This window comes from Mustela nivalis (assembly GCF_964662115.1).
Source record: "Mustela nivalis genome assembly, chromosome: 1".
Lineage (NCBI taxonomy): Eukaryota > Metazoa > Chordata > Mammalia > Carnivora > Mustelidae > Mustela > Mustela nivalis.
In genome coordinates, this window is record NC_139020.1 from 30,170,329 (window position 1) to 30,194,807 (window position 24,479).

The 24,479-nt window shown below is 34.0% G+C and overlaps 1 protein-coding gene across 1 annotated transcript in view; it reads left to right on the forward strand.

Annotated features, from left to right (window-relative positions):
* ROBO2 (roundabout guidance receptor 2) overlaps positions 1–24,479 on the forward strand; it is a 594,514-nt gene that overhangs the window by 508,493 nt on the left and 61,542 nt on the right. The window contains 4 exon segments of the mRNA XM_082689522.1: positions 3,370–3,601; positions 6,941–7,065; positions 9,361–9,532; positions 19,767–19,949. Of these exon segments, the coding sequence (XP_082545648.1) occupies positions 3,370–3,601; positions 6,941–7,065; positions 9,361–9,532; positions 19,767–19,949 (712 nt within the window).

The window sequence follows — 24,479 nt, forward strand, 5'->3', positions numbered from 1 at the left end:
CACACATTTTAATGGAATGTGGTTTCAATTCAATGGTGTTGTGCAATTTCCTCTCTGGTCACATACGGACTACATGCGGATCCCTTACTTACCAATGATGCTTTATCATTGTGCGTCCCTGAAACTTGCAAAGTTCTTTAACTTATAATAGTTACTTAATTGTCTCTAGGCCCTTCTAATATGAATACTGTTGAGTGAAATAAGAAAACTGGGGCTGAGAAAATTTAAAAGGCTGAGCTATAACTCACTTGCAACATTATGACTGGATGATGGAAATTTGTTTCATTTCATTTTTCTCCCCGAAAACAATGCTTTTTTGTTCATATTTCAGAAAGTACAGATTCTTTTTTTAAATTCTACAGACCCATGGATTTGTGGCCAGACTCTGATTATAATCAACACTAAAGAAAATTCTCCTTCTTATAAACAGAATGTTAATAAAACTAGTAACAAGCATCTGGTTTAACTTGAAAGTGACCACCTGTCAAAATGTGCACCAACCACAAGTCAGTGCTATAGAACACATATGCAATAAAAATCCCACCTATTTTTTTTAAAGGTAGTGTTCAGCATTTTCATTTTTGCTTCCACCTGTAACAACAACTTTTCTTCTGAAAAAGAAGTTACTGCAACTGCACAAAATCAAGTTAAACTCTTTAGTTATTAAGTAGGCCATTAGAATATAGGGGTTGAAAGCAGCGTACAATGAAGCGAGCAAGGCAATGTTGTGTAGTAAACATTAGCTTCATAAAGTCCCTAAAACACTTAATTAATGAAAACCAAACATGGATAAAACCAATTTACCCTGATTTACAGACTCTCTTCATCTGGAAACAGCTGCTTAATGTTCTTCTTAAAAACACAGCTTGCTTCTTTCAGTATTAACAAGCTATTATTGTGAGTTATGTCTTTCTTTCAGTATATAAATTCACTTAAAGCGAATGCCGAGAAGTTTATAAAATGCCAGTTTAATGTTGTTTTAACATATGCTGCAAGGAATTTTTGAACATTGACAGTTTTGATTAAAGGCACCTCTCTTTGGCTCTCATAAATTTAACTTTTTGCTTTTGAGCTGCCTTGCTTTATAATGTCAGAACAACGGCTTTTCAAAAACTACATCTGTTGGTACAAACACAAGCTGGTAGCATGTATGAAGGTTCAAAGATTGCGAGCTTTGGCATCAGAGCTGGGCGAACTTTCTCTTGGCAGAGCCTGCTGTAAGTGTAGCCCCAATTCCAGAGAATCTTTGAGGGTAAGAATGCTGTCAGGTGGACGAAGGCATTCTTAGTTGTTAAGGCTCATCTGCGAAGCTAGAATGAGCTATACATAGAAGCACATAAGCTCAGGCCCACCAGCTTCATGGACTCTCTAGCTTGGACATTCTGAATACAGAAAAATGTCCCTTTGTTCCACCGTCTTTTTTTTTTTTTTAAAGACTTTATTTATTCATTTGACAGAAAGAGAGAGAGATCACAAGTAGGCAGAGGGGGCAGGGAGGAAGCAGGCTTCCTGAGCAGAGAGCCCGATGCGGGGCTAGATCCCAGGACCCTGAGATCATGACCTGAGCTGAAGGCATAGGCTTAACCCACTGAGCCACCCAGACACCCCAAGTTCCATTCTCTTTTGATTGAGGTTCGTTAAGTTTCCAACTCCCACTTAAACATAATTTTAAAATGCTACAACTGGAGAATAAATGGTAGAGGTTAATATGTGGAACTGGGGTGCCTGAGTGGCTCAGTCAGATGAACTTCTTGCTCTTGATTGTGGCTCTGGTCTTGATCTCAGGGTTCTGGGATCCAACCCCTAGTGGGGCTCTGAGCTCAGCGCAGAGTCTGCTTGGCGTTCCTGTCTTCTTCCTCCTCTGGCCCTGCCCCCATTCATGTATGCATGCTCTCTCTCTCTCTCTCTCTCTCAAATAAATAAATAAATAATTCTTTTTAAAAAGCAGTTAATACATGAGACAATACGTTTTATTCATAGTGTGTTAACAGCTGGATAAAGAAATTTTTTAAAAGTTGAAATAGCCATTTTTCATCATCTCCTTCTCTGTTTCTTCTCTCCCCAACCTTCCGGAAATGAGGTTTTCCATCTCTTCTCCATTAAATTTTACCCTGTATCTGACAGTGAAATTTATCAAGTTAAAGGCTTCTTGGAATATGTTATTAAGCTACAATATATGCAAAATTAATTGAAGAAGTTTCTGTTATAGTTATTTTTTTAAATCAAGCAATTCTGGAAAAATGGCAAGACATTCACAAAGTTTAAAGTGGTAAAAATCCTTTTCTTCCTGAAGAAGAAACAATGGTAAAACTTCAATAGAGATTGTCGAATAAATGTGTAAGGACGTGTTTTATTTTTAGCTTGCATTTTTAATATATTCGGTTTTCATGTAATTTTTATGACTGAACAAAACAGCATTTTCACATTTTTACTTGATATGATATTCAGATTCAAAAATCTGACTTTCATTAAAAACAGCTGCTTATCCTCTATACCTTTAAGTGAATGAAAGGATAAAAAAAATTGTGAAATTGTGCCAATAGTGGGACTCTTGAAGGAGCCAGAAACTGATAAGCTAATAAGTCTTTCATTTCATATTTGCTAGTGGGTATAAGCTTTTCAAATGCCTTTAAAATAGATGCTCTAACTTCACAACTCCTCGTCTTCTCATACACTTCCTCCAGGCATAGACATTTATATGGGCTGTTTCTACACTTCTTCCTCTGGAATAAATAGTCCTACTTTCCTTGCAGAACTCAGCACTAGTTCTTTTTCCCCTTCCTGATTCTATCAACGTCCTCTCCCCTCCAGGCTTCCTTAACTCCTTGTCCATCTCATTCATAACATTTGCTTATGGATATTAGTTATGAATGTAACTTGACTAGTAACTTGATTAGTAGGAACTCAAATGACTGGAGGGAGCAAAGGTATTAATGAATAGACAAAGACAAGAATGGAAATTCCTGAGCAATAACACATTACATGTCCAACCATAAAAATAGGAACTGTGGAATATAGAAGAATGATGAGAAGTGAAGCTAGACAAATTGGCATGTCTAGGCCTGTCAGGCCTTTGCTATTCTAAGGAATTTGAATTAAGTAAACATCTTGGATACTATGGAGTATTTTAAGCAGGAGAGAGAGTTGTCCCACTCTTTATTTTGGAAATCATAACTTACAGGCAATGTGAACTCGGAATTGGAATTGGGTATTAGAAGCAGGGAGATGAATTACAAAATGATGGCATCCCACAGATAATAGTTGACGAAGACTAAAATAGGGACAGGAGAAATTAGGATGTGCGTGGTTTCCTTGTCATGTCTACAATATTTCTATTTGGTTTCAAAAGATTTTTGCTGTGTTTTTCAGGTGGATCGCCAACCCCAGTTTATTCAGGGCTACCGAGTGATGTATCGCCAGACCTCCGGCCTGCAGGCAACATCAACATGGCAGAATTTAGATGCCAAAGTCCCAACTGAGCGAAGTGCTGTCTTAGTCAACCTGAAAAAGGGGGTGACTTATGAAATTAAAGTTCGACCCTATTTTAATGAGTTCCAAGGAATGGACAGTGAATCTAAAATAATTCGTACTACTGAAGAAGGTCAGTATTCAGATTTCTAACAAAAGCCAACTTAACCCATAATGGAGGCAATTTCTTTCTTTTTTTAATTTTTTTTTTTTTTTTAAATCAAAGAGAGAAGCGAGAGTGAGCACAATCAGGGGAAGTGGGAGGCAGAGGGAGAATCAGGCTCCCCACTGAGCATGGAGCCCAATATGGAACTCAATCCCAGGACCCCAGGCTCATGGCCCAAGTCGAAGGCAGCTGCTTAACTGGCTGAGCCACCCAGGAGTCCCAAGATAATTTCTCTTCAAGTTCTAGTTTATCATATACCTTAGAGAAATAGCAGGAGAGAATATAAAAAGTGAATTCAGGAAGTGGCCTTTTCTCTTTTTATTCCAAGAATCTCATAGAATATGACAACTTTTTTAAAAAAAATGACATTCGAGTAAGGGGATTTTTTTTTTTCTTAAGCAGACATTTGTTCCAAATTTTACCAGTACACTGGGATTTGATTACAATATTTTACCATATTTTTTTTTCTTAACATGGTTGAGATCATTTGGCTTCATATCATAAGAACGGGTTTATAAACTCATTTATAAACGGGTTTATAAACTCATTTATAAACTCAAGAATGCAGGCTGTTCATTGTCACTTTCCGGTTTTTGATGTAGTAAAGTGCGACATTTTCTTTAATAAGCCTCCTTCCCCATGGACTCTGCTTGTCTGACTCATAATTTCTAATCAGAAGGCCACTTGCATGTTTGCAATAACATTCTCATTAGTGACATTTTCTCCCCTCCATTTGGAAACTTTTTTTGAACACAGATACTTTTTTTTTTTTTTAAGATTTTATTTATTTATTTGAGAGAGAGACTGTGAGAGAGAGTATGAGCGAGAAGGTCAGAGGGAGAAGCAGACTCCCCATGGAGCTGGGAGCCCGATGCAGGACTCGATCCTGGTACTCCGGTATCATGACCTGAGCTGAAGGCAGTTGTCCAACCAACTGAGCCATGCAGGCATCCCTGCACACAGATACTTTAAAGTCAATTTGTGATGGACATGAAATTAATGTAGATTTGACCAGTCCCTGTACTAGTGTCTCCTTCCCTAAACTAGAGGCTTATAATAAATGGTATTAAAAGTACAAAAAGTCAGATGCCAAGTGTAATAATCCCCTCCTTTTCTGATTTTCTACTAATTTTATTTACAAAGCTCCTGGAAAATGGCCATTTTTCATAAATCAGTATGAAAGCAATCTTAAGAAAATGTGTATCAGTTACTTATGGTACCATAGATGTCTGTGTTTGACCAAAGAGCTTTTAAATTGCACATATCTTTAATCAGCATCATAGTGAAAACTTTCTGCTGTGATATGCTGACATGAACAGAAGTGCATATCTTTAAAGATATTAATCAACTTTTAGGATATGTAAAGAAAAAAACTACTAAAAATTAATAGTAATATGTTCATCCACCATTAAATTCTACTTTATATTGAAAATGTGTACTACTAATGACTGGAGTGGGTGAATGTAATATAGAGTGCTGCATTTAAAGCGCACTTCCAAAAATGAATTTTTGCTGACTTTAGGCTTTTCCTCTGGATTAGACATCTTTCACCATTCAGCATGCATCCTTTTAGAGTTTATGTGGCCTTCTGAAGGTAACAAATGGAGCTCAGCGGGGCTGTGTGTGGGAATGATAAGCAGTGATTTGGGTTGCTTCACATCTGTAGAAGCAGAGCACTGGAATAATTGACCTGCTAGGAAGCAGGCATGGTATTCTCTCCAAGCCAGCAGCAAGGCAAATGAGAAACCAGTTTTCAAGTGTTATTTTTCAGTGCAATCTACTCAATAACTACAAAATGAGTGAACAGGTGGTTAGATTTATGTCATCGTGCCATACGTTGCAACAATTTTATCAGACAGAGGAATAATACAGGGCAATATTGTGCTACTGTGTCTGTATATATCCTCGATCTCAGTGCCGTATGGACATACCTCGATGACAAATTTATGAAACATGGGAGATTTACTGGATAGGCTTTTAAAATATCTTTTACCATTCAATTGTACACATGTTCAAAGGTTAAACTGTATAGAGTTATGAAAGCATTGAACCTTTCACATAAAAATCCTTTAATACCACAATTTCTTTGAATTTTGTTTCAACTATTGTTTCATTTTGTTTTTCCTACTCAGAGATTTAAGGAGAATTGATAAATTTTCCTATAAAATTAGTATTTTTCAACTCTCAGAGAGACTGGAGAGCAGATGCTGCAGTCTAAAATCAGAAATTTTTTCTCACTCATCTTTTCTCAGTGTGATTATAATTAGTTATAGGAGAAACCATAAAGGATGGGAACTGTAGGAAATTAAAATCTATCCATTTCACACTCAACCCAACATGAACTGTTTTCATTTGTAACTTCAGAGTTTCTTTCCCATCAACATAAAATAAGTTTTAAATCTTAAATTAGGAGTCAATGTATAAGTCAATTATTTTTACCCGATATGAAAAAAAAAGTATTTTTTTCTTATTTTGGTGAAATTTATTGCTGTGTTTCTGTTTTTATGTATTAAACACAAAACCAAACCAAACAAGAAGATTATTAGGGGCACCATTCAGAGATAATGGTTGATGAAAATTTGGAATACATTCTCTCAGAATATTTTTTTATAAAGATTTTACTTATTTATTTGACGGAGATCACAAGTTAGCAGAGAGGTAGGCAGGGGTGGGGGGGGGAGGAGCAGGCTCCCTGCTGAGCAGAGAGCCCAGAGCCCAATGAGGGGCTCTATCCCAGGACCCTGAGATCATGACCTGAGGTGAAGGCAGAGGCTTAACCCACTGAACTACCCAGGTGCCCCACTCTCAGAATATTTTTGATAGGAGTGTTTTTTTTTTCAGAAAGAGAGCCTGCCTATTCACATGGATCAAAGCTCTAGATCCAGACATACCTAGGTTCAAATTCTGCCTTGATGTTTCACTTAGATAATTCTCGTACAGTTGTCTTCGCTTTCCTTTTCTGTGAAATTGAGATAAGATTTGTTTTTACTTCTTGAGGTTAGTGTGATCATCAAATATGATGCTTAACTCAGTGCGAGACATATAGAAAACACTCATCAGAATGTTAGCTGTTAAATTTATTAGCGAGCACATATTAGCAAAGCTGTTGTGTTTGCATTAAACCTATCCATTATATTGAAAGGGCAATTTTTGGAAAAAAACTGTCACTGTTGAATACTACGTGCAAATTGGGAGCTACTGGAAACCAGACCTCTTGCTTCTTGTCTGCATATCCATATTCTATAAGCAGTATTAATGCACATCAAGACTTACAGTTGGTGTTTACCCTAATTGCTTCCTTTGCAGCCCCAAGTGCCCCTCCACAATCTGTCACTGTGCTGACAGTAGGAAGCCACAACAGCACAAGTATTAGTGTTTCCTGGGATCCTCCTCCTCCAGATCATCAGAATGGAATCATCCAAGAATACAAGGTAGGACCTGGGTGAAGAAGCAGGGCTCACAGAAGGGCTTCCCAGAGGTCTCAGTGTCACATGCATGAAGCTCATCTCCAGAAGCCCTCTTGTTGAGACTGAGTGTAAAGTAATTTTTCTATCTTTGTGTGACAGGTAAAGAAACAAATGCATAGGGGATTGGGACCTAACTCCAAGACACAGATAACAAAACCTCACTTGGACAAGTAAACCAGAACAGTGGAGTGTTTTTGTTTTGTTTTGTTTTGTTTTGTTTTGTTTTGTTTTGTTTTGTTTTGGGACGGGGGTTGTAGAGCATGATTCCAGAACCTCAGAGAGTTAGAGAGATTGGGTACAGAGTAGGTGGTGAAGCTCTCATCCTAAAAGTCCTGTATCATTGTTATTAAATTTCTGTGTAAGGGGCCTTAGCAGGGATATTTTTAAACTGTGTTCTCATAAAAAGATGCTTCCAGGGTTTAGAGGGTTGGAGTGGGGATAGGAAGTGGACGGCACCAACTCCCACTCTGAAGTCCTCTTTTGGTCAATTTATTGAGGTTTTGGAAAATATTTCACTTGAAAAAGGGAGCCATTATAAAAACAAATTATGAAAAAACTTATAAATGTAGTTTATTATCTCATTTTTCTAATGATAATTTTGTTGCTGTTTAGAAACTATAGATCCATTGTTTTCCTGCCATCATTTGATGTTTAACAGACAAAAGATGTCTAACTTTGGGAAATAAGACTCTGACTAGCTGTGATGTGATTAGAACACATATGATAGTAAAACCTCATTAAACCTTATAAAAATTCAAAACTATGATTTTGCTATTAATAAATGTATATGGGAGTCTAACAATTAACATATTGTATATAAGAATAGAAAACTAGACACCCCATCTCACCCAAAAATATTAGAGTTGATATGTAAAATGAAGCTGAATAATTGTAGTGAAAGCATTGCAGATTGAATTCTGTTATTTCTAAGAAAAAATAAAATTCAAAATAGAATTTTCTTAAATTAATGAATGATTAGCTTACTGATACCATGTACACAAGCACTTAACTCTAAAATTATCCCCATCACTTTATAAAGAAATGTGTAAGAAATATAAGAATCACAATTACTTATAAATATATATGCATACATATAAATTTTATAAGGATTAGGGTACAATGGCAAAGAATGATCTATTCTGGTATTTATGTTTTAATGAGGTTAGGATTTTACCTTTGTATCATTGGGAACTAAATATCTTAAACTTCCATTTACTGATATACCAATATTGATTATAACATGGTATTTTTTGTTATAAGTTGTAAGCTTTCTCACTCATATGAGAGTGCCTTATTTCGGTCACAAACTGTATATTTTAGTTAGGCCTAAATATTCCTACATCAGTAACATAGATATCATTGTGTAAATAAAAGAAATAAGTAAGAATTACTTTAAATAAAAAGTTCCAGGAATTGACCTGTTTCAAAAACAAACCATTTATATTTCTACTTATGTATCTCCATGTAGATTATGAAATACTGTAGATTATGAATGCAAATATGTATACACAGTATGATTCTTTTTATAATGCATTTGACAGTGACAGATCTCCATATCCCAGGACAAAGTATGCTTTAAAGTCTGATTTTTACTTAGAGTAAAAGCCTGGATTCTTTCACATTGGTTTTCAAAGACTATCTACCACTCTGTTCTCATGAATGTGTCTGTGTATATGTCCATATGTTTTGATCGATACTGAGATTTATTACTGTCAATGTAAATATTGGCCTTAATTTCATCTCAGTCAATACTTATAACTTAGGTCAATTAATCTTGTTAACTACTTCTGGGTAAGTTAATAGTTTCTTAAATAGAATATAAATTACTTAGATGTGCACTTATATCCATTGGATATTACAACTAATAATCACCATATTTTAATAGATTACATGCATAATAAACCTTGATAAATAAATTAATCAGAGAAGTTTATGAGTTTTAATCCATACCCAAATACTCTTTGCAACCAAGAACACTCTCCAGAAGTGTTTAAGGAATTACTGCATTATATGCATTCAGTGTTAGTTGTAATATATAAAGGAACATGGCGTGGTTTTAGCTTCTCCTACTGTTCTTCCTTTAATACACACACATACACACACACGTAGATAAATAAATTGCAAATATTAGCCTTTAGAAAATGTCATTTACAAATACTTCTATAAGAATAGATGGGTCACTACTAAAAAAATAGGTCATCAATTTGACAGAAAGGATAATTTTATATTCTTTTTGTTTCTCACTTTACATTTCTATAGATCTGGTGCCTGGGGAATGAAACACGATTCCATATCAACAAAACTGTGGATGCAGCCATTCGATCTGTAATAATTGGTGGGTTGTTCCCAGGTATCCAATACCGGGTAGAGGTTGCCGCTAGCACGAGTGCAGGGGTTGGAGTAAAAAGCGAGCCGCAGCCTATAATCATTGGTGAGTACATCTCTGTGGCCTGTTATCAGTTAGCCAACTGGCAACAAGGTAGATATTTTTAATCTGTGTCCTAAGAGTAGATCTGCAGCAATGAGAAGAGGGTACACTCATCATATAGGCAAATAGGTTGACTGACTAGGGTTTCTCATACAAATAGTTAGCAATTTCTTGTGCTCTCAAGTTTCCCAGAAACTTCTTCAAATTATAATCACTAAGTGTTTAAATGCTGAAAGTTGGTTTGAAAATAATTTTTAATCAATAATTTCACTAACAATATTGATGTCATTGAAATATAATAAGAAATGAGACAGTTACTGAAGAAAGTGCATTGTGTTTCAAATCCTCTAAGCAAGAAAGATGTCAAAATTTCACCAGAAACAGTCCAAAAGAAACTTTGTAATCCAAATATATTATCCCAAATAAGAAATCCCTATTAAATGCACTATCATCATCACAGACAATTTTTCCCTACTAGCATTGATTATGTTTGCCTGTTCTTGAAATATATGTAAATGGAATCACACAGAATATAATACCTTGTGTCTGGCTTCTTTCACTAAACAATGTTTTTGAGACTTACCAATGTATGTATCATGCAATTCATAGGTTTTTGTTTCTGAGCAGTGTTCAATTGAACGAATGTATCTTATTTTGTTTCTCTGCTTTTCTCTTGAGGGCATGAACATTCCTGTGTAAGTCTTTTTGAGGACACAAGTTTTTATTTCCTTTGGAGAGATATCTAGAGGTGGAATTTTTAGGTAATAGGATTGACATAGTTTATAAGAAACTGTAAAGACTTTCATATTATTGTATAATTTTATACTTTCACTAGCAAAGAACATGACTTGCATTTTTTCTACACCATCACCAACATTTGATGTTAACCATCCACAATTTTAGTCATGCCGACAAGTATGAAAGTGTACCTCACTATTGTCTTTACTTCAGTTTTCTTTGAAGATTAATAATGTTGAACAACATTACGTGTGTTTTATTGGCCATTCACATATTTTCTTTTTCTTAAAATGTGTTGTTTCTCTCTTGTTACTGGATAGGAGAATCGATACATACATAGAATATAAATTCTATATATGTATACAAACTCTTTGTCATATAGTTTTTCATTGCAAATATTTTTTCCTCATCTATGGATTCCCTATTTTTTTTTAATTAATAGTGTCTTTTGATTAGTGAATTTTTAAATTTTAGTGAACTATAATGTACCACATTTTTCTTTTATGTTTAGTGCTTTCTAAGAAATTGTGTTCTATCTGTAGATAGGAAATATATTTCCTTAGATTTTCTTCTATCAGCCTTATAATTTTAGCTCTTATGCTTACGTCTATAACTCATCTTAAAGTAATTGCATGTGTTTTGAGAGTTGAGGCTTATTTATTTTCCTAATTATATCAGCACATGTTTTCTTAAAATTTTCCCTATTTTATTTTTGTAAGTATACTTGTTAAATTCCTTTACCACTTATTCTGTACTATATGTAAACTTACTTTTATATATTACCCTTTCATCTTATGTCCTTACTCACCTCACTTATTTATTTTAATAATTGTGGCATATTTTTTCAGGGTGTATTCAAACAATATTCTGTCTCCTTTCTTCCTATATGTGTTAATATGGTAAAATCTATTGAATCATTTCAAAAGTGAATAAACCTTTCATTCCTGGGATAAGTCTCATTTGATCAAAATACATTATGTTTTCTACAGATATTATTCCATCCAATTTGCCAACATCTGCTAAAGAAGTTTGCATCTATGTTCATGAGGGATAGTGATCAATAGTTTTCTTCTAATGTCTTTGTCAGGTTTTAGAATCAGGTTGGCTAACTTTATAAAAGGGGCTGGGAAATATCCTATTCTTGGCTACAGTCTAAGAGTTTTTGTGGGCCTTTTATTTTCTTCCTTAAATTCTTTCTAGAATCAGTTATAATATCTGTGCCTAGAGTTTTCTTTGTATATTCTCTTTGTATTTATGAATTTGCATTTATTTAGAACTGTTATTATTCCTTTGCTGGTTGTATTAAATGGATTTTTGGTTTTTCCATCAGTGAATTTGTCTAACTTATCTAAGTTATTGAATTTATTGTTATATGCTTAATTGCATTATCTCCTTATTTATAATCCACTTTAATTGTAATGTTGCAGGATGTGTAGTTATGTCTTCTCTTTTATTTTTTTAAAAGATTTTAGGGCCACTTGGGTGGCTCAGTGGGTTAAAGCCTCTGCCTTTGGCTCAGGTCATGGTCCCAGGGTCCTGGGATCGAGCCCCACTTCGGGCTCTCTGCTTGGCAGGGAACCTTCTTCCTCCTCTCTCTCTGCCTGCTTCTCCGTCTACTTGTGATCTCTATCAAATAAATAAAATCTTAAAAAAAAGATAAAAGAAAATATTTTATTTATTTATTTATTTATTTATTTAAGAGAGAGGGAGGACACAAGAAGGGAGGAAGGGCAGAGAGAGAAGGAGAAACAGACCTCTGCTGAGCAGGGAACCCAATGTGGTTCCCCATCCTAGGACGCTGAGATCCTGACCTTAGCCAAAGGCAGACACTAAACCAATGGAGCCACTCAGGTGCCCCTCATCTCTTTTATTCATATACTGAGAATTCATGTTCTCTCTCTCTTTTTCTTCTCTCCCTCTTTGTTTTGCAACCCAACCATGCCTTTAATTTCAAATAGCTTTGATAAAGATTAATCAATGTTTTTAATCTTTTCAAAGTATAAACTTTGGAGTGCCTGGGTGGCTCAGTGGGCTAAGCCTCTCCCTTTGGCTCAGGTCATGATCTCAGGGTCCTGGGATCGAGCCCCACATTGGGCTTTCTGCTCAGCGGGGAGCCTGCTTCCCCTCCTCTCTCTGTCTGCCTCTCTGCCTATGTGTGATCTCTGTCAAATAAATAAATAAATGAAATCTTTTTTTTTTAAAAGTATAAACTTTTGGCTTTGTTAGTTTTATTTATTTGATTTCTAATTAATTAATTTCTGCATTTTTTCTTCTACTTACTTTTTGTTGCTTCTTAAGATGGAAATCTATACCAGTGATTAGGACCTTTCTAATACAGATACTTAAAATAAATTATAAATAATAATAATATATTATATATAATATAGTAGTAATAAATTATTATTTAATGTTATACATTTCTGGGCGCCTGGGTGGCTCAGTGGATTAAGCCGCTGCCTTTGGCTTGGGTCGTGATCTCAGGGTCCTGGGATCGAGGCCCGCATCGGGCTCTCTGCTCAGCAGGGAGCCTGCTTCCCTCTCTCTCTCTCTGCCAGCCTCTCTGTCTACTTGTGATCTCTGTCTGTCAAATAAATAAATAAAATATTTAAAGTTATACATTTCTTACTAAGCACATCTTCAGCTGAATCTTATACATTTTGAGTTTCCATTTACCACGATGTTTCCATTTACCACGATGTTGAAAATACTTTTCACTTCACCTAAGGATTTCATTCTCTTTGCAGAGGTTGTTTAGCAGTGTATTGTTACATTTCCAGATATTTTGGAATTTCACAAATAGCCTTTTCTTTCTGATTTGTAATTTAATTCCACTGTGTTTAGAAAATGTACATTGTATGAATTTAGCCTTTTAAATATGGAGAATTATTTTATGGCTTAACATTTGGTCTTAGGGAATGTTGCTTATGCCTTTGAAAAATATGTGCATTTTTCTGTTCTGGAGTGGAAAGTTCCATAAATGTCATATTAAATTAGTTGGTAGTATCGTTCAGGTCTTTACTGATTTTCTGCCTGTTTACTCTTTCAATAAATAAAAAAGGAGTCTGGAAATTTATTATAATTAAAGATTTTTGTATTTCTTCTTTCTGTCTATAAGTTTTCATTTCATTTATTTTACTACTTGTTTTAAGTGAATACATCTTAGAATTGTTACATTTTATTAGGGAACTTACCCTGTATCATTATGGAATGCCCCGCTTTATTACCTAGTAAGATTCTTTGTCCTAAAATGTACTTTGTCTAATATTAGTATAGCTACATTATATTAAAAGTATTTACATAGTTTGTGTTTTGTTTCCATCCTTTTACAGGGATATTGTACATTTCTACTATTTATATTACATATTAAGTCTCTTTTAAAGTCAATATGATAATCCTTGCCTTTTTATTGTAATGTTTAGACCATTAACTTCAATATAATCAGTGATGCATTTGGGCTTAGAATTACCATCTTGCTATTTATTTTCTATCTGAATTTGTTCCTATTTTCTTAGTTTCTTCTTGTTGAATGAAGTCACTTTCTGTATTCTATTTTGTATCCATTATTGGATTCTTAGGATTAAGGGTTTTTTTAAAATAATGGTTACTCTAGGATTTACCTAGCAAGAACTTAAAAAAATATAATTCCATTTTCATTCCTCTCAGTATTTTTGCTATTGTTATAGTTTTACTCTTATATAGTAAACACCAATATACAAACTAAAGTAGTGTTATGATTTGCTTTGCTTTAAATCATTAGTTATCTTTATCTTTTAAGTAAATTAAAACTAAGAAAAAATTTTATGTTACTCATTTTTTTATCAGATATTCTGTTCTATAAATTCAATTTCCTCAGCCTCCCAGAGTTCCTCTCAGGAATTTTGTTTAGCCACATTTGGGTTCCTCTTCACTGCATCACATTTGAGTATTAGCACTATCTTCAGATCAAATATGAAAATAGTAAAATCTCCCTTTTTTTTACTTCCCCTTTCTCACAATCCTGCTCTTTGTTTTACATATTTTGCCAACTTCTCTACTTATTTATGGGAGGATTTTGTGTCCCATACCTGTTATTTCTTTATGGGCAGAAATGGAAGTATCCAGTGAATTATTAATTTATATAATATACTTTTTTGTTCTAGAATTTATTTTTTTTTAAAGATTTTATTTATTTATTTGACAGAGAGAGATCACAAGTAGGCAGAGAGGCAGGCAGAGAGAGAGGAAGGGAAACAGGCCCCCTGCTGAGCAGAGAGCCCTATGCGGGACTCGATCCCAGGACCCTGAGATCATGACCTGAGCCGAAGGCAGTGGCTTAACCCACTGAGCCACCTAGGCGCCCCTGTTCTAGAATTTCTATTTGTTTTCTTTTACATGTTCCATTTATTCTAATAGCGACTTTAAAGTCCTTTTCTCCTCATTTCAACGTCCATGTCATCTCATGGTCTGTATCTGTTGATTAATTTTTCTCTTGACCTTTGGTTGTCTCTTACTATTTTTTTACTGCTTTCTTCTTTTTTGCTATTGTTATTTTGTTTCTTTTTGCATGCTTAGTAGTTTTTTACTGCATACTATACATTGCAGATGCATACCATAAAATTTAGTGATCTTCTAAAGAATGTTGGGTCTTGTTTTAAAGAGAGTTATGTTACTAGCTGATCATCTTGATTTTTCGGGGGCTTGGATTTTACCTTTGTTAATATGGGACTGTTTATGTTTTGACCTTTTTCTCAGAGCAAAATCTCAGTTTGACCTTTACTTCCAAGTCATGGCCCTTAAGAGGCTTCAGTGAAAAGCCAAATATGTTGATCTCTTTTCCAACTTGATGAAATTTAAGGTTTAAACAAAATTTTCTCTACAGTGAACATCAGCTGAAAAGTCTGTTCAGCCTTTTCAGCCTTCTGGTTTTTGATATTCACCAGATTCTTGGAATCTTCATTCTGCAGGCACTCTTAAGAGTTCATCTTATGATTAAGGGGGAGTTCATACAAAGATTTGGAAATATTACTTTCATGTGGCTCTTGAACATGGCTTCCCAATGAAAATTTTCAGTCACTCTGTCATCTGAGAACTGTATCCTCTGACACTTTATAGCAATATGACTGAAGTTTTCAATTTGGGTTCAAGCTGCCTAGCACTGTATGGTTTGAAATTTTTAAAGGAAAAGAAAGCCTCATAAATTCAGATTTCCCCTAGTGCATCTCCCTTCTTTCAAGAGACATATATCTTCAGTTCTTCCTGCTTTTATTTGTCTATTAGTATCTTTAATATATTTTTAAATGTTCTTCCTAGAGTTTGCATATTTTAAGAATATTTACCCAGAGTTTGATACAATAGAATGTGCCAGTCCCATTTCTTTCTGTTTGTTTTTTGAAATGATGCACATAGAGCACACTGCCAATTTCTGGGAAATTGTTTCTTTTTACAAAATATTTATTGTATATGAAGAGATTTAACATTCAACCATACTGTTGATTTTTTAATATTCTCCAAGTTTTTGTTCTTTTATATATTAAAAATGTTAAGGAGAAAAAGTTATAGTATTAACTTTCCTTTAAATTGCCTTCCCTTTCTTAATTAGTCATACAGACCGAATTAATTTCTTAACCTGAGGGGAACCTACAATCTTGCCCTTCTGAGATTTTCTAAAATAAATTGGAATAAGAAAGAAATACAGGTACACCCAAAAGGATTTAACTGATACACACACACACACACACACACACACACACACACACACACACACACATTATGCTATTTAGAAGTAAGCCCTTCTTACTTCTCTTACTTTTTCCCTTAAATGTTTATGAGACATATTTAAAGGGCACCGTTTTCTATGAAAATTCCTGCATAAGCAAACAAAGCTTTGTGGGTTTTTGTGTTTTTTTTTCTTTTTAATTGTCTATAGCAGTTGGAATATTTCTAACCCAGATTGTCAAGTATCTATATATTTCTTTACTGTATTTTCTATCATTTTTATTAGAAGTGTAATTCTCAAGCAAAGGGAAGTTTTTGGCTGTTGTTGTTTTTTGTTTGTTTGTTTGTTTGTTTGTTTTTTGTAGAGACTGTATGCATTGTTCACAATATTGGGGGGATTTATTGCACTTGGAGGCAAGTAAAACATTACAATAATACCATTTAACCAAGCTCATCTCATGTCAATTAAGAACTTAACAACTGTATAGTAACCTAAAAAAAGGAAAACTAACTTAGAGTGTTTTAAATCAAATAGAAAGTTTTATTTAAGTTTTCATTAGTTTAAAAAGACTGTTTTTAAATGTATGATTATTACTTTATTTTTTAGCATATCATAAAACTCTTTCCAAATTTTCTGTGAAGTTAAAAAATAATCTAATAAATGCTATTTCTATCTCCTATTTGTGTAACTAGAACGTGCAGTATTCGGGATGTGATCAAATGGAATTGCACCACTTGGAATAAATGCATGCTCACATGTGCACACACACGCACACACAAACACACAAGCACAACTCAACACAGAAAATGCTGTTTATACTCAAGAGATTTATTTCTTTTTAATATCTACTGTTGTACCGAAGAAGCCTTTAAGTGTTTCTTTAATTACTCCTGCACATCTACCTTAACATCTTGTCTGATAACATTATCTACACAACTGTTATTCCTTAGCTGAAAAGTGATTTAGTGATGGCTAATCTTTTTCTGTTTCAATTTGTGCTTTCTCTATTGTCTGTTCAGTACTAGAAACAGCACTCGAAGTGACTCAAGCTCTACCTCATTTCCCCTTTGCCTTAATTAAATCATGTATTGGCATTTGTTGTAATTTATGCTGATAATTTTAGATTTGTCTTATGCCAGACTATGTACTGTTTCATCTATTCCTTCTCAGTTTTATTTTCATCCCAGAAAGTTCCATTAAGGGAATATTAAATAAAATATCATATAAATATAATAAATAGCTATACACATGTTTAAAAGCATTGTTTTTTGTCTGTATTTTCCACTGGTAAGATAATTTAACATCAAAGTGTCCATAGTTCTCCTATACCATTTTACTTACACACACAGAAATTCAACCACATACATTTACATAAGTAAGCATCAAAGATTATGCCATATAGTAAATTTACTTTGCTTTATAATTTTCAGTAATCTTGCTTAATAATATAGCTATTGTTTCTTTAATCATTTGGCCACTTAATGCTTACCTTATATAGTTGGTAACAATATGTGGAACAGCTGCAAACTTTCACAATAATAGATACAATCGAATCTGATGTGTCTAATTAATTTTTAGTCCAACAAATTGGTTTTGTTCTTCATTACTCTCCAATGGGAGGAAGACATTACATTTCATTATATTTTTTGTCTGCAAGAACAATGGAGCGTTACAGGTCACACACATCCCTTGTCTATGCTCTAATTAGTCCAACTGACAACATTGTTTCAAATATACCAGCAACATAAGAAGTAGTAATACACCTTTGGTAACATAAATATTGCACATAAAACATCATATTTTATCAACCTTGTACACAAATGAAGGACAAGTTTTCTTTTCTCCTTGTTCAATAATGTGTTTATTTTCCTTTTGGTAACTCCTAGTAGCTATAAAAATCAGCAGGTATGTGTATGTCTTATATTGAAAATATGAATTCATTTTAAATATTTTTTATCTAAGTTTATGTATATAATAACTAAGGTCAGATAAATTGAAAAGATTAAGCAGGGTATTACATAAGTGAATCTGGGTTTTACATCTGGAATTTAACACAAGAGACATTTCAGAAATGGAATATAAGTATGTATAAGAAAAATGCTAACAGCTATAACAAAATAAAAGTTTTTTTTTTCCTTATTCATAGTCCCATCTGATATAGATTAGCAGAATGGAGGTTAGGGTTTGTCTTCCACACAGTCATTTAGGAAACTTCGATCCTTCCAATCAATAGCTCTGGATTCTCTTACAGGAGTCAGAATGCTCCAAAGACCCCTTCTTTCTATTTAACATTAGCAAAGAGGGAGAATGTCAAGTATTGTCACAGTAGTGTGTGGGTCAGGTCTACAGGCAGTATGCATAATATGCCTATGCAGTATTGTAAGTCACTTTGCTGCACTTAACTACAAGTGAGTCTAGGCTATGTTGGCTAAATTTCTGACCTGGAAGAAAGGAGAAACTGGCAAACAAGTCATCTGTGGTTTTCAAGACTCTTACATCTAGGCAATTATAACTTACATCCCTGAAGTTCCTTGAGTGGCTCTTAAAGTAACCCTTACCCATACTTGGGTCATAATTTGGAGTCATCAGCCTCTTTACATACATCATCTTAACTAATACTTCCAAATATTTGAAATGGTGCTGTTGCCAACTAACAGAAACAGGTACTTGAAAAGATTAAGTCCCTTACCTAAAGTTATTGCTTATTTAAGTTGGTAAGTGGAAGAGATGATATCCAAACAGGAAACTTCAAAGACCATGTTCTTTCTACTATGTTATAATGCCATAATAACTGAAATAATGAACATCATACATGTGGTGTGATATGCTGACATTTGCCACTTACATTTTGATTTCAATTTATTTTTCAACTCTTTGATTTGTAACTGAAAGGATATGATATTGACACTACAAATCACTTAATTTCCTGTGTGTAAATATCTTAATCTTTTAAATACACACCTAAATATTTGCTTTTCAGTGATACTACAATTCCATAAGTTTTAACCTATTTGAAAATGTGGATTAAGATTTTATTAATTATCTCTGAAAGGTCTAAACTGCCAAAATCATGACTATTTCTAGAGTAATATTAGACCAGATTTAAATGTTTATTTTAGTAACATAGACCTTAGAATTAGTATTAAAGTTGTCTTTTTTATTCAACTTTCAAGCAGATTTTCAAATTAGTTTAGTTTTATTGTACCTTTGTGTGGTATATATGTATATACATATATATAAATTATAGAGACTGATCTCTATGAAGCACATAATTGTCATTGTTTTATATGGTAGTTTTAATACATCCCCCAAAATTAAGGGTGTTTGATCAAAATAAGATCTTTGTTAGACTATTAAGGACAATATTAAATGACATATTTTTAAGCCAAGAACAGTTGAATTGATGCAGTGCTATAGAGGAAAGACAATTTGCAAACTTTATGCATGTTGCAGTTGCTTTATATATTTTAACGAGACTATATTAAAACATGCTTTACCTAGCTAAAGAAAAGTTGCTGTTATTTTGCACCCTAGTACTTATTTATAAGGCAATAAATCAAGAAGCAGTTCTGAATCTATTCATAGTAAACCAAAACATAAGGGAGCCATGTTCTTAATCACAGTTTAGGCTCATAATTTAACTCATCTTCTGAAACTTATGAAATATACTTATCAATAATTGTGACATGCTCAGAGCACAAATATTACCTGCCTTTGTAGGAATTTTCTAATTTTCTATGTCTTTGGCATACCATGTTGTATTCCTGTGCTTACCGTCAACTAAAACTACTATTTCTTCCACAGGGGGACGTAATGAAGTTGTCATTACTGAAAACAATAACAGTATTACTGAGCAAATCACTGATGTTGTGAAGCAGCCAGCCTTTATAGCTGGTATTGGTGGTGCCTGCTGGGTAATTTTGATGGGTTTTAGCATCTGGTTGTATTGGCGAAGAAAGAAGAGAAAGGGACTCAGTAACTATGCTGGTAAGAGACTATTTCTAGCTAAGAAAATATCCTGTTTTTAGGAGTGTGATGAAATGAAAGAGAGGGAATGGGTCTGAATAATGAGGAAGTGAATGAATGAATGAATGAATGAATGGATGTTGTAGCTTGTTTTAAACACCTGCTCTGTAAAATGCAATTATACATGTGCCTTAATGTATTTCTTTTCACCATATCACATTATGACTATAAGGCAAGCTTTTTGCTGTATCTCCAAAGAATCATAACAAGAGTACACACGGATAAATGTGTGACCATTTTTTCTCAACTAGTTCTTCAAAACACACACACACACACACACTTACACACACAGACGTGCCATAAACCCATTATCTAAGAGGTGGATTTAGGCAAGATCATTTCTAACATGCTCAGGAAGAAAATATTTGAAATATAGCTTTTAGTATTTCAAGATGTAGATTACAATAGGAACTGTCCTAGATGACAAATAAAAACAAGGAAAAAAAAAATCTCATCAGATTTAATAAGACTGATGAAGCATGAATTAAGTGATTTACTAGTCTAGTCTATCTATTTCAGGGTGACCAATCAGCCTTTTAGAAAGGAGAAAAAGGAAAAGGAAAAGAAGCAGAAGAAGGAAAAGGAGATCCTAGATGTCTAGCTATTTGCAAAAATGTTTTCTTCTTAGAATCTGTGATAGAATTTCAAGGATGTCAAAACCTGTGGCCCTCCAAACATTTCCGAGGCAGGGAGGGAGACAGGAGATGGGGTAGAATTATCAAGTCCGTGATTTAAAGAATGAACTCAGTATTGAAGCTATGTTCAATAGCAACTTTAATTGCAATTCATTTTAAGTGTTTCTTCTAACAACGACAATCATAAAAATACGTTGTCTCCCAATATTTCACACTTTCTAAAATTTACAAGGGAACAATTTTAATTTCACATCATTCTACAAACACTTCAGAAGTTTTTGACACAGTGTATTCAATCTTCTATCTCCAGTTTTAACTTTAAGTTTAAATGTTTATAAATGTCTTAATAATGGATTCTGACAGAAGCTTTATAGTCTATTAAGCTTATAAGCTGCTCTAGCTTTTAGGCTTCTTAGCCACTGATGTCTAAATAGTGCAAAATAGAAGGGCTCTATACTTGGTTCTCTTGCTTGTGATTTGACAGCATTTACATATAATCTTTCTATTGTAGCATTGAGACTAATGTCCATATCTTGTGAAAATTAAGGTGATTATTAACCATTAGAGTACATTTCCATGACTAGAGAAAGCAGGACAGTGTATCCATTAAAAAGGGGATTCCATGCTTTGTGACTTGCAGTCATTCTGCGTTTCTCATGTCTCACTGATTGCTGGTGGCTTCTTCCTTGGGCTGTGTCATTTGACTGCTGTATCCCCACATCATTGAGGTGTTCTTTCCAGCAAGAGGTGCTAGGCAGTAACTAGTGTCAGAGTTTTGAACATTCATGATACTTTAATGTACCTTCTTGGTCTGTAGTCCACTGATCTACCTTAATTCCTTGTAGGCATTGTCATCAGCCCATCTGTTAAATCAATCACCATATTACAGTTCATCTCTGTGATATACATATGAATCATGTAAATCATAGGGAAGAACTAATTTAATTCATTGTCTAGTTAGTGTTTATCCCTTTTCTTGATTTCAGTGAAAATAATAAAAGATTGACTGCTCTAGTTTCAATGCAGAATTCTAGGATATCCATATTTGAGGTGTTGCATTTTTATCTTCCACACTCATGTGCTCACTCCTATAAATAACATAGTTCTCATAACTAGTAGGTTTGTGCTTTTAGTAAAATTATGTCAGACAGATTTCTTTTTTCTTTTTTTTTTTCCTTTCTTTTTCCCCCCATGGCAGTTTTTTACAAAACCTATGCATTTAATTTGAAAATATCTATTGGTCTTTGAGCTTGACAAGTACAGTACATTTCCTATTATCATTTCTCATCATGATTGATATCCATCTGCTTGTAGAGAAACTCCTAACTCAGAAGGTGCTATGCCCTTCAAATATTTTGGAGTAAGGCCAAGCCAGAGAGCAACCTTTCAAAACCTTTATACTTAATTGATAGATGCCTGACTCTCAGAATGGATTCACCTTCAAGTAATTTGCCTTCTAGCAACTGCTGTTCTCTTCTAGGTGAGAAGCAAATGAAAATCCAAACCGTAGGTAGCTAGCACTGCATATCTGCCTTGGTAAATTTTTTTACACATTTCCCTCCATATATATCCTATCCTCCACCTGTTAAAATGTTCATGTTCTTGTCCTTATACAACCTTTTAAAAAGGGGATTTTTAAATATGAATGATTAGTGGAGTATATATTATAGCTTCAAATTTCTGATATTTTATGCATGAGCTAATGATCTATTTAAGAGCACAGAGATTTCATACAGGGCTATTTTTTTTCTTTCTTTGAAGTGTGTTGGAAAAATTATGGAGAATATACTCTATTTGTACTGGTTCTATTTATATTTTGGTTATCATAGCAATTCTGTGGGAATCTTATAAATTTTATAAGCATGGAGACAATGTGATTTTACTCACAAAGTAAAAAGACTAATATTTTCACTTTTTCACTGCATGGTAATGTCTCTATGGTGTCCAGACTTTATTGTTAATTCATCAGAGCATTGGTAGTTTTTTTCTTAAGTAAACAAAAAATCTACTTTGGGATAAGTATTTAGATTAATTTTATAATGTAAGATACTTCATTTATTTCAAAAGCCAATTTTGCTCTTAGATTATACTTAGACAGCTGATGAAATTTACGTATATTAAGATATACATATGTATCTGATGCAATTCACATATATATATATATAAATAGATAGATAGATATGCATTTTAATAAAGTTTGGCCAACTGTATGTAGAATTATAAAGCAGGTAAAATTTGATTTCAGCACTCCCTTTTTCCCTACTTCATTCCAAATCTCTTCTTAACCACTAGAGGTAGAACAGGGAAGATTTTAACTAGTGGGAAGATATGTAAATATATTTCAGGTTAGAGATTCTAATTCTCAGCAAGATGCCTTCCACTCACTTGTGCAGGAAAACTCACTGACTTTTATTACAGATAGTCTTTGGCTCTCTGTCATGTGGATAATTATATTTGAATGTCTAGAAGGAAGAAAAAAGGTGCTACTAGGTATTGATATTTTTCTTATATATCAGAGGATTTAAACATATTTATCATAAGACACTAGTGGAATGACACCTTATATTATAAAACCAACTATCAAGAATCAAATGCAAGATTACATATTAAATGATCTCTGCGGGGTACCTGGGTGCCTCAGTTGGTTAAGCATCTGCCTTTGGCTCGGGTCATGATCCCAGGGTCCTGGAATAGAGCTCATGTTGGGCTTCCTTCTCAGTGCAGAGTCTGTTTTTACCTCTCTCTCTCCCCCCCTCCCCGGCACATGCTCTCTCTTTTGCTTGCTCTCATAAATAAATAAAATCTTGAAAAAAATGATCTGAAAGGAGAATTTGGCTTGAACCTATTTTGCTTCTTTACACAGCAGATAGTGGAGATTTCCCCAGGGCAATGTTACACATGAACTTCTTATTCAATTTTTTTCCCTATTTATCCTTTATTTAAATTCTTCAGGCACAATCGCGTGCCATATCTTTTCACATGGTGCAAAGAAGGGCAGCTGTGACAAAAAAAGGAATCCTTATATCTCATATTCTGGGTGAAATGATTTTATACTTTCATTGAGCATCATACAATGTTATTTATCTTCTTCTCCATTGAGCACTAACAGTCTTCTTGTCACTGCATGTGAGGTTCCTGGCTGCTTGAATAATTCACCACCTGAGTTGTAGCATCAAATGACTGGTAAAAAGATTTGGGTGGGAGATACAGAGACCATTAGGTGATTTTTGAATCTAGAGTAAATGTTTGATCACATGTGTTAACAGTGTTTGTGAATAGATAAATGAATAACATTATGGAACTCTCATGAGGATTCTATGAAGCTATATTATATAGATAATATGCATGTTCATGTATATCCATTTTATAATCCTCACAAGGGTTACATGACTCTTTTCAAACTTACATTGTTCACTGTTATTCACAATTTTTTCATTTGTCAACTTTGTAATGAGAGTATATGTATATATATATTTTTTTTAACCTGTAAAGGGGTGAGTGATAGTTTATGAGTAGTACCTTTGAGAGTAACAGATTGTGTGAAACTCAGTGAATATCAAGTTTAATGAGTGAGCAAATTATGAAGTGCTAAACACTTCTTGCATAGGCTTCAAAAACCATCGGTGAAATAGAAATTATTTGACAAAACTATCCAAAGACAGCTAAAAGATTTGATGGAATTTTTATACTCTGATGATCTGGGCTGTGTTAATGCTTATTAAAAGAGGATTAATCTACATGCATTTTTGAGAAATAGCTTATCAGGAAAGGGAAGGAGGCTTGGCTAGCAACATTAAAGTTTCCATTTGGAGTAGGAAAATGTGGCCTTCTAGAGATAGGCATTGTGAAACCTTCC